General features: G+C 37.8%; 1 protein-coding gene across 3 annotated transcripts in view; it reads left to right on the forward strand.

Annotated features, from left to right (window-relative positions):
- Window positions 1-11,624, forward strand: part of CUNH18orf63 (chromosome unknown C18orf63 homolog) — a 47,359-nt gene that overhangs the window by 6,159 nt on the left and 29,576 nt on the right. For 2 of the 3 annotated variants that reach the window (XM_045296288.1, XM_045296289.1), the window contains 4 exons: window positions 3,666-3,744; window positions 4,902-4,958; window positions 10,037-10,148; window positions 11,369-11,410. In XM_045296288.1, the coding sequence (XP_045152223.1) occupies window positions 3,666-3,744; window positions 4,902-4,958; window positions 10,037-10,148; window positions 11,369-11,410 (290 nt within the window). Of the gene's footprint in view, window positions 1-3,665; window positions 3,745-4,901; window positions 4,959-10,036; window positions 10,149-11,368; window positions 11,411-11,624 lie in introns of those variants that run through there. The other variant, XM_045296290.1, reaches the window with a different exon arrangement.

The raw sequence follows: 11,624 nt of genomic DNA on the forward strand, positions 1-11,624 counted from the left end.
CAAAACTTTTCAATAACAAATGTTGTTTGAGTACCTATTGTTTATAGGTGTATTGATTAAGTGTTGGGCTACTAACTGAAAGGTCAGAAGTTCAAAACTGCCAGTGGCTCCTTCAGAGAAAGAAGAGGCTTTCTACTACTGTAAAGAGGTACAGTCTTGGAAATCCATAGGGGCAGTTTGGCCTGGCCCTATAGAGTCACGGTGAAACGAAAACTACTTGATAGCAGTGAATTGAATTGAGTATTGTTTATGGGACTCTACGGGAAATTCTATAAATATTTTCCACCTGAATTTAGAGACCATAGATTTGACACATTTAACATGGATGAGTGAAGACCTGAAGAATTGTTGGATAATATCAAGGACATCCATGACGAAAGCAAGAGACCATTAAAAGGACAGGACAGAAGAAAAAGAACAAAATGCCTCTCAGAAGAGACACTAAAACTTGTTCTTGATCAAAATAAGCTGAAGCACAGTGGGGGAGGGGTGTTGGAATGATGAAGTTAAAAAAGAGCAAACAAGATTTTAAAGGGCAAGTCACAAAGACAAAATATAATAATGAAATATGCACAGACCTAGAATTGTAAAACCAAAAGGGAAAAACATGCTTGGCAGTTCTCAAGCCAAAAGAGTGATGGGAAAAAATCTATGAGCTAAATATGGAATGATGCAGGAAGCATCAAAGGAAGAAGGGAGAAATACACTATCACTACAGCTAAGAGAATTGATCAGTGTTCAGTCATTTCAGGAAGTAGCATATGATCAAGAAACACTTGGGTTGACAGAAGAAATCAAGCTGCAGGGAAGGCACTGGGAACATTCCAGGAACTGACAGAATACCAGTTGAGATGTTTGGATACAATTCTGGAAGTGCTTGCTTGTCTATGCCAAGGAATTTGGAAGGCAACTACCTGGTTAATTAACAAAGATATCTATTCATGCCCATTCCAAAGGAAGGTGATACAACAGAATGCAAAAAGTAACAGATAATATTACATGCACGTAAAATTTTGCTGAAGCTAATCCAAAAATGGGTGCTGCGGTACATTGACAGAGGAATTCAAGCAGGATTCAGAAGCGGATGTAGAATGGAGGAGAACACTGCTTATGTTAGATTGATCTTGGCTGAATGCAAAAAAATCCCAGAATTTTATTGTGTGCCAAGGCATTTGACAATGTGGATCATAATAAACTATGGATAACATTGCGGAAAATGAGAATTCTGTAACATTTAATGGTGGTTATGTGGAACCTGTACAAGGGAGCCCTGGTGTAGTGGGATATGATTTAGGCTACTAACTGCAAGGTTGGCAGTTCGAAACAACCACTGCTTCTCAGGAGAAAGAGGAAGCTATCTACTGCCATAAAGATTTACAGTCTTGGAAATCTGCAGAGGCGGTTCTATTCTGTCCTATAGGGTTATTCTGAGTCAGAATCAACTTAATGGCAGTGATTTGGTTTTTGTGTTAGAACTTGTACACAGACCAAGAGGCATAACAGTTATTCAAACAGAACCAAATTTAAGAACGTAATGTCTTAAAATCAGGAACTGTATCTTTGTCAAGGATACACCATTTCATCATACTTAGTCTACATGCTGAGAAAATAATTCAAGAAGCTAGACTACATGAGATTTGCAGCATCAGGTTTGGAGGAAGACTCATTAACAGCCTGCAATATGCACACACAAAATCACACAATTGTGTTTTCTGAAAGCCAAGAGAGGCTTGAAGCACTTTCTGATGAAGACCAAAGACAACAGTCTGCAGTCTGAGCCCAACATAAACAAAACTCTTCACAACTGGTCCAATAAACGTCATGATAAACCAAGGGAATACTGAAGTTGTCAAGAATTCCAGTTTACATTTCATTTTCAAATAAAACCCCTTGGAAGCAGCTGTCAGAAAATCAGATGATGTATTTAATTGGGCAGATTTTCTGCAATTCTTTAAAGTATTAAAAAGTAAAAATGTCACATTGAGGACAATTATGTGTCTGACCTAAGTCATGGTATTTTCAATTTCCTTAGCCATGCAAGAGCTGGATAACGAATAAGGAAGACCAAAGAGGAATGGCTTTTAGCTAGGGTGTTGGTGACGAATACTAACTGTACAATGAACTGCCAGAATATGTCTAAGAAGAAGTACAGCCAGTATGCTCCTTAGGAGAAAGGATAGTGAAACTTCATCTTACATATTTTAGACACATTATCAGGAGAGTGTAGTCCCCAGTTGTAGGCTATCATGTCTGGTGAAATAGGGGGCCAGAAAAAAGAGGTCTATAGATTAAGCCCATTGCAACCATGGGCCCAAACAATGATCGTGAGGATGATGCAAGACTGGGAAGGGCTTCATTCTGTTTTTCTTGACATCTCAGTGATTCAGAACTAGCTGGATGCAATTTTAATGGCATAAGCATTTTAGATTAGTATGCTCAAATAGTTTTTAAATCTTCAGTCCATATGAGTTACTGAAGAGTGGGTCTCCAAGAACTATCTCAAAATATCTTCCTGAATTAATTCGAAAGATTGCAAATTTAAGCCTAAAATGTAACTGATTGATGTGGAATCCCGTTAGGGATTAAATTGTTTGAGGCACTCAGGGAAGTGCTCTATTAGAATACAGGAAAGGTTACATCTGTGACTGAATTTCTTGGAGAAGAACAAAAGAATGTTAGGGGTCTGAAAGGGAGCATTATTAAAGTGTCCTCCGTTTTCTTAAGACCCTTTTCTTCTCATTGTACGGGTGGCAGCCAAGTCCAACACTTCATCCAGGAATTCACTCTTCCTGCTAAGGTATAATTTGGTAGCAATTGTGAAGATTTAACTTTACACTGCTTTGGAAATAGTCAAATAGTTAAGAAATAGGAATGGCCCCATAGAATGGTAAGTAGTGAATTTTATTATTCCTGATCTTTTTTGTACCTTTTAAGTCACATCATGGTTGGATCTTTAAAAATCATTCTCAGTGTATCTGTAGCATTGTTTTCTATCCTTTACCCTGGATCCCTTCTTTCCTCTCACTTAAAAAAAAAAAAGAAAACTTAGGGATATTTGCAAGGCAGAGAAAAAAATTAATGCACCATGATTTTAACACAATAACAGCACTAGAGTATAAGTTAAGTTCTTTATTTTTACATAATTGTAAACATATATACTTGGGTTCTTATTTTAATCTTTTAATATTCAAAGCATTATCTCCTGAGGTACCTTCTCCTTAATGGTCCATTAAATGTACATTAATCATTTTCTCAAAATCACAAAGGTAACACGTGGTCATATGCAAAATCAGAAAATATCAAAAAAACACAAAGAAAAAGTTATTTATGACCCTCCATACCAGGAAATAGTCATTATCTAAGACTTTGATCAGTTCCTGGAAGTTTAAAAAATATATAAATGGAGGGCCTGCTGTGTTTGTGATTTTTTTTTAGTATTTTATTTATTTATTTAAAATCATTTTATTGGGGGCTCATACAACTCTTATCACAATCCATACATACATCAGTTGTGTAAAGCACATTTGTACATTTGTTACCCTCATCATTCTCAGTGTTTGTGATTTTTTAACACATTTTCCACTTGACATTTGCTGCCTATGTTAGCAAAAATTCTTTATAAATGCCACTCTAAGTTACTCCATTACTTTCTGTTTATCTTACAGGAAATTGCTGCATCTGTACCAAGATCTTCTTACTTCACCTGTGCCTGGAATTCTAAACCAGTTTTGGGTGGTGATGTCGGTTAGTATTATTTTTAGTATTTCATGAAATGCTGTAATTATTGGGAGAAATATCAACACACCAAATCACTAACCCACTACCTTAAATTGAAGATGGTTCAGAAGGAGAAATCAACATCTGTTGGCCATGATAAGCCATCTACAGCCTTCAGTTATTTTATTTTTCTTCTAGGACTGTACTATTCATCTATCTTTTATTATTTTATCCTTAAAACATTTTTAGAAGACAAGTTTTTGGTGAACAAGTAGATACTGTAATATCTCTTGTGTCCTGTTTCACCTTAAAATTCTTTTTGGAGAAAATATGGCATCACTGTAGAATTCTAGTAAATAGAAGTATCCTAATCTTAGCAAGAATATGAAGAAAAGGAAAGTAGCCCTCTGATTAAAATTTTGTTTTTTTACAAAGATAATGGTTAGTTGTAGAAAAATAGGGAAATATGTAAAGTAGAAAATGGGGTTACTATAGATGAGCCTACCATCTTGGCACATGCTTGTTATCTCTCCTTTAAATGACCTTACTGAACAACTTTCCATGCCTACACATCTCTCTCACTCACACTTGAAAGCTGCAAAATGTTTAGTTAGCACTCTCCTAAAACACATTTTTATAAATGGAATGGCATCGTGTTTTAAATTGTAATCCAGATAGTGCTAAATTGTTCTTTGAGAACAGTATATTAGATGGTATTTTAACAAATGGTGTCAGAAAGAATCTGGTTTTCCACCCTCACAAACTCTGGCCATTAATAGCCTGGAAATATTTGGCAATCTGTCAGATGGAGACTGATAGCTTGTTTTTCATTTGTATTTCCTGAATTAGTGCTTGGTCTTTTGGGTTTCCTTTTGCTCTTTTCATGTGTAAGAGTCTCCTCTATGTTAATTTCCTCTGTTATTTATGTATTGACCTTTTAACCATTACATGATTTTGGGAACCATGGAGAGTGGGAACCATTGAAGTGGAACCATGGAATCCACTTCAAGAAGGAAATGATTATCACCTGCTTCTCTGAGGCTCAGAAGCTTAGGAAGGTGGCTTGGAGACTCAGGCTGTGCTCTCTGCTGTATCGTGTTTAACTGTGTTAGTACTGCATTGTTTAATCATATATTTGTTAAGTGATTTTTATAACTTTTAGTTTATAAGGTTTTTTTTTACAGATACCATTTTATAAGACTGGAAAACTTAATGGTTATATCAAAAAGTGTGGAGCTAAGGTAAGTTGTTTAAAGGATAATTGTTTTAGATGGTGCTTGTTTTGTTTTTGTGTTCCTTCTTATATTGTCATGAACTGAAAGTGGGAGTATGTGTCTCCTAACTTATTGATGTACTTGTGAAATAACCCAACATTTTTCCCCAGTCATTTTGTACACATTTTGTAAAGGAAAAAGGCTTGAACTTAGTTTGTCAGCATTGTTGTGGCCTAATCTCATTTATGATAGGCTTCTTCAAACATGTGACTCTTCCCATTTTTAGAGAAGAAAGTGAATCCAGAGAGGTGCAATTATGGTGTACAATCATATAGTTACAAGTAAAAGAATAAAACATCGTAGATTGTATTCTGTTTAGTAATAAGCTTCTGTGTCTTTACAAGGACAAAAAAAAGGCGTATCGCTTCTCTGTTGAAAAAACCATGGAGTTTTGAGTAATGCATCTAGCTTTGAGGCTCCATGTCCCTGATTTCTAGCCATCGCCAGGTGTCCCTGCTAACCTGCCCTATTTCTCACTGAGCAAGACAATGAGGCTTCTACTCAGTTACAAGAGAGATACCTTCTTTGGGCTGGAGAGGATGTTGGGTTTCAGTAATAACTAGAGGTGCTTTGTAGTTCCCTGAGAAATCTTTGAATAACTTGCGTTGTTTCCTTGAGTCAGAATCTGTGGTGAAACAGTATTCTTCAGGAGCAACAAGAAAGGAGTCTGGCTAATTCCCTTTTGGGTTCATTTTTGGTCAATTATCTAGAACTAGTATGTTTCAGTTTTTTAATATTTGGGAATTTTCTAGGGATCTTTCTTTCTAGGATCGTTTCTTTGGGATGGAAGGAGCCCTGGTGGCATAGTGGTTGCAAGTTGAGCTGAGATCAGCAAGGTCAACTGTTCGAATCCACCAGCCACTCCGTGGGAGAAAGATGGAACTTTCTATTCCTGTACAGAGTTACAGTCTCAGAAACTCATAGGGGCAGTTTTACACTGTCCTATGGGGTCACTGTGAGTCAGAATGGACTCAATGGCAGTGAGTTTGTTTTTTCCTGTTACTAATTTTTAATTTAGTTCCATTGTGGTTAAAGAATATGTTTTATATAATTTGAATCTATTAAAATTTATTAAGACTTGCTTCATACCCCCAATATGGTTGTAGTAACTGTTCTTCATTCACTTGAAAAATATGTAATCTGATATTTTTGAGTTGAATGTTGTATAGATGTTAAATGAAGTCTCACTTTCTACTTGTATCAATTCTTGAGAGAGGGTTATTGTGCTATCGACCTATAATTTGGACTTGCTTGTTTCTCACTAACCCTCAGAGGACTGCATAGAAATCTCCAAGCTCCACTTGGTTCCTTGGGGAGTTTCCTGGAGGAATGCCTGATTTGTTCTCTATGCACACCTTGCAGGAAGTTCTTCCAATAGTGGGAACCATCCACATAGAAAAAAAGTGGTACAGAATTTGCCTCTGACTTAACCGAAGTGGTCAATGATGCTACCTTGGCCCTCGAAGCACTCAGGCTAATAGTGGTCAGCATTGTGAAGGATGATAAATTCCCCCAGACTGCTTCATTGTTTGCATGGCTGAGTCTGTGCTTCAGTATCTAATGCCCTGGCCATGAGGGAAAGTCAGTGCAGAGACCGAAAGTGAAAGCCACCCAGTTTTATAAGATAGACCTTGATAATTTAGGGCAGGGGTGTCAAACTGGCAGCCCATGGGCCGCATGCAACCCCCAAGGTGATTTTTTGTGGCCCACCGTGCTCTGAAAAAAAATAAAACAAAAAAATGGTTATGAAGAAAATAGCGCTTAGGGGAGATTGAGGCAATACTGTACACACACTTCGCTCATTACATTTTATTTCAGAGCATTGTGCGCCACAAAAAAAATTATTTCAGGGACTGCATGTGGCACGCAGTCCGCCAGTTTGACACCCCAGATTTAGGGGAGAGGCTCCACTGGTTGGGTCTGAGACCTGGGAGGTATGTTTGAGGTCAACACTGCAGGTTGACCTCATATTGCCACTTGGAAGTCTTATTGATAGCAGCCATAATTAAATTCCATATGAGGCGGATTGAATAGATTTGGATTCAACTTCTGCTGGACAGAGTAAGTGTGAAGGATGGTATATCCTGAGAAGACTCACCAGAAGTCAAAACAGTACAAAAGTGAGGGTGGGTAATGTTGACAGACAATTCTGCATAGATTGCTCCCTTGTCTGCTAATAGAAGTGAGCAGAAGCAACTGCAGCCTTTTTTCTAGACTGTATTTTCAAGGATGTTAGTACAGGGAACAGTCTTGGAAGATACAGTGTCTGCCAACAGAGGGGCAGGCAGATGAGTTCTCCATCCAAGACAATAAAGATAATGACTCTCTCTGAGATGTTCATTTTACAGTTGCCCGCTTACTTGCTTCAGGTGAAAGCACAGGTATGGCGTACCTTAGGAACTTCTTTTTCTACCTGTGTCTACTTCTCATTACTCCTATGGGATTAAGGGATCAAAGACAAGTACACATGCTTTCTGCTGTGTCAGGACGATTAATAAAGTCCTTTCCTCTGGCCCAGGAATCTTGTGGTTTCTGCTTGAATCACTGAAATGGTCAGACCATTTAGCATAATGTCCTCCAGGTTCATCCATATTATGAGGTGCTCGATAGATTATTGTTATTCTTTAATGTTTGTAGTATTCCATTGTGTGTACCATAGCTTGTTTATTCATTCTTCTGTTATTGGGCATTTAGGTTGCGTCCATCATTTTGCTATTTGTGTTAGTCAGGGTAAACTAGAGAAACAAATCCACAGAAACTCATATATTTATGAGAGACTTTTATATATAGGGTAAGTGAACATTCAGAAAGCATCCCAACCCAGTCCAGTCCAAGCACATAAGTCTGACTTAGCCCATATGTCTGACACCGATCTACAAAGTCCTCCTCAAACTCATGAAACACACACAGTGACACTGAATGCAGGCAGATCACAGGCCAGTGGGTAGAAAGTCTTTGAATCCACTGGCGGTGTAAGCATCTCAGTACTGGCAGGGGTCTCCATGCGGCTTCTCCAGCACCCAGGCTTGCATCAGGGTAGGTACATGAGGCTTCTCCTCAGGGATGTCCTATAGGAAGTGAGCCTTGCCAGCTAAGGCAGCCACACACTGGTCCGACCATCAGAGAACAAGAGACCAGAGAACCAGAAAGGCGAAGCCCACAGAGCCATTTATCTCTCTGCCCTTCAATTAATGCCACGTGTTTATCGGCCAGGTTGGCACACTAAACTTTAACTATCTCACTATTATAAATAGTGCCATTCTTATTTCGTGTGTGTGTAGTGTATGTGTGTACATATATGTGTGTACATATGTGTGTGTGTGTGTGTGTATATATGTATATATATATATCAACTAGTGGATCTATATCCCAAGTAGAAGGATTGATGATTTATGTGGTATTTCTGTTTCCAACTTTTTAAAGGAAACGCCATATCATTTTCACAGTAGTTGCAATATTTTACAGCCCTATCAGCAGCTCATGGAGATGCCAGTCTATCCCTACCCTCGCCAGCATTTGTTGCTGTTATTTTGAACATTGCTATTAACACGTTTAAGATGACATCTCACTGATGTTTTGATTTGCATCTTTTTAATGGTTAATAATTGGAAACATTTTTTTCTCACATTTTGAAGCAACCTAAATGTCTTCTTTGGTGAGGTATCTGTTCATGTCCTCTACTCATTTTCAAATTGTATTATTTGCCTTTTTCTGGTTTAGCTATTGAAATTTTATATAAATATCAGAGATTAGTAACTTATATAGTCTGCCATTGCCAGAAACTTTTCCCCATTCTGTAGGTTCTCTCAGAACTCTTTTGGTGGAATCTTTAGATGCAGGTAAGTGTCCACATTGAGGAAGTCCTCAGCAGCTGGTTTGTCTAGTGCTGCTTGTGTGTTTTCCATTTGATAGTGTATTTGTGCCAGGTATTGAGGCTCCTAAGTTTGTTCCTATGTTTCCATCGATGAACTCTTTAGTTGTAGATTTTATACTTAGGTGTTTAAGAAGAGGAAGGCCCTCTAGAAAGAAAAGGAGGAAGGGCCTCAATAAAACGGATTAATACAGTGGCTGTGTCAATGGGCTCTGGCACAGGAACAATGTGAGGATGACACAGGACCAGGCAGTGTCTCATTCTGTTCTGCAGAGGGTCACTATGGGTTAGAGCCGACTTGATGGCACCCAACAGAACAATACGTGCCAAGTTGTTGATGCATCTTGACTTCATTTTTGTATGTGGTGCTAGATACAAGTCTTGATCTACTTTTCTAAAAATGGGTATTTGTAGAAAATGTTTTGCCAGCACCATTTGTTAGAGATGATCTTGGCCCTTTAAAATGCATTTCATCCCTTTGTAAAGGATCAGCTGACAATTCACAATTCCATTCCATTGGTCGGTATGTCAGCCTTTGTACCAGGACCAGGCTGTTTTTATGGTGAAGACTGTATAATATGTTTTGAGATCTGGAAATAATGAGACCTCCTACTTTTTCTTGAGGAGTATTTGCTTACCTTGGATCACTTTCCTTTCCATATAAGGTTTATGAGTAGTTTATCCATCTTTTAAAAGAATTGTGTGGGATTCTAGATCAGGATTACATTAGATCTATAAATCACTTTGGGCAACTCTGTTTTTATTGTTCAGAAGTGAATTAGTATTTAGTGGTTATCTAATGTTAAATTATGTCATCATGAAAATATTCTAAAAGGCTCTGATCTGATTCCCTCTGTGTAATGCAAAACACACAGTAAAGCTGTGTCCTCAGCACAGAGTACCAGGGGTTATGGCTTACTGGCCAAGTAGGCAGGTGACATAACGGCGTGAGAGCATGACATTACTCGTGGGTCCACATGTAAGTGTCTGTCAGCTTCTTTAACTTTAGAATTTTCAGGGGTTCGCTGGTGGCAAGTCTGTATGAGTGATGGCTGATTTATATCCTGAGTAGCCTAGCTGGTTAGGTAGCGATCTAAGTTTGTGGACATTTTATTATTCTAGGGACACACCAATCACTACAATTTCCAGTGTTTTTGCCCTTTGATGTTTTTAGATGGAGGCTCCAGAAAGAGTAATTCCTATAATTCTTCAAAACTGCCTCTCCTATTCACTCATAGTGAGACTTGCCCCCACCTGGAATCAAACCGGCCACCTTCTGGTACAAGGTAACTCTCTCTCCCTGTCACCAAGGCCTTATACCCTAGACTGCTTCAATTATGGATGGCACTCTTTAATTTCAACATGTACAGTGTTAGAGAGCATAATGCCAGCAGGGCTGCTATGCTTTCTATGAAGTAAGCATTGGACTTCATGGGCTATCTGTTCCTGTAAAAGATGGACAGCCTTGGAAACTCTATATAGGGTTTCTATGGGTCGGAAACAACTCCATGTCAATGGATTTGGGTTTTTTGAGTTGATATTTAAGCATAGCCCCAACCAAGTATTCTCAAGCAAGCCACAACAAGATCAGTACCATCTCCTGATTAGAGGATTACATTCGTTGTAATGTAGATATTCCTTTTTATTTCTAATAGTTTGTTATGTGATATTTGATTGTTAGGAAGAAAGGAATGAAGGTCTGAAGTGTCAAAATGAAACTATTACAACTAATTCCAGTTGCAATATTGTTGGATCCCAAAGGCTATTCTGAAATTTCTTTTGATGTCTGTTTAAATATTTGATATAGCATCATTTAAGAATCTTGCAGCCTTCAGTAAACATTTGAGGGAGATGTTAAGTATTTCTGTCCTTTCAATTGAAGAGATACTTGCTGAGTGATTATACCTTATTCTCAGAACTACCACCAGATAAACCTTTGTATACAACTAACTACATTTTTAATATTTTGCATTAGCTTTGATAAGTCCAAAGCAATAATTACTGTATATACTCGAGTATAAGCTGAGTTTTTCAGCACAGTTTTAATGCAGTTTTTGTGGTAAAATTAGGTGCCTTAGCTGATATTTGGGTTGGCTTATACTCGAGTATATATGGTATATTTTAAGCATAATTTACAAATTATAATAATCTAGTATTTCCTATTATTAATTTTTTTTAAATCATTTCATTGGGGTCTCGTACAACTCTTATTACAATCCATCCATCCATCCATTGTGTGAAGCATATTTGTACATTTGTTGCCATCATCATTCTCAAAAACATTTGCTTTCTACTTGAGCCCTTGGTATCATCAGCTCCTCATTTTGTCCCCTTCCTCCCCATCCCCCTCCCTCATGAACCCTTGATAATTTCTAAATTACTATTATTTTGTCATGTCTTACACTGTCCAATGTCTCCCTTCACCCACTTTTCTGTTGTCTGTCCCCAGGGAGGGGGTTATGTGTAGATTCTTGTAATCAGTTTCCCCTTTCTATTAATTTTTAAGGACAAGATTTTCTTTCTCAGATGGGAAAGCAAAGCGCTGTTGGTAAGTAAATGTACATGAATTTCAATAGATGAAATATTAGTATAAGTTAACAATTGCTTAAAAACACGATTGGGGTTTTGGAATGTTATGATTTTGAGGTTATAGCAGAATTATTGGATATTACTCAATTGTTAATGCACTAAGAATATCCATTTGGGAAATCACATGTACTTCAAAATATGTATTCTACCTCACCAAGAAAAATAGCACTCAT

This window comes from Echinops telfairi, unplaced genomic scaffold (assembly GCF_000313985.2).
Source record: "Echinops telfairi isolate 266 unplaced genomic scaffold, ASM31398v2 ScPeMD7_7400;HRSCAF=8409, whole genome shotgun sequence".
NCBI lineage: Eukaryota > Metazoa > Chordata > Mammalia > Afrosoricida > Tenrecidae > Echinops > Echinops telfairi.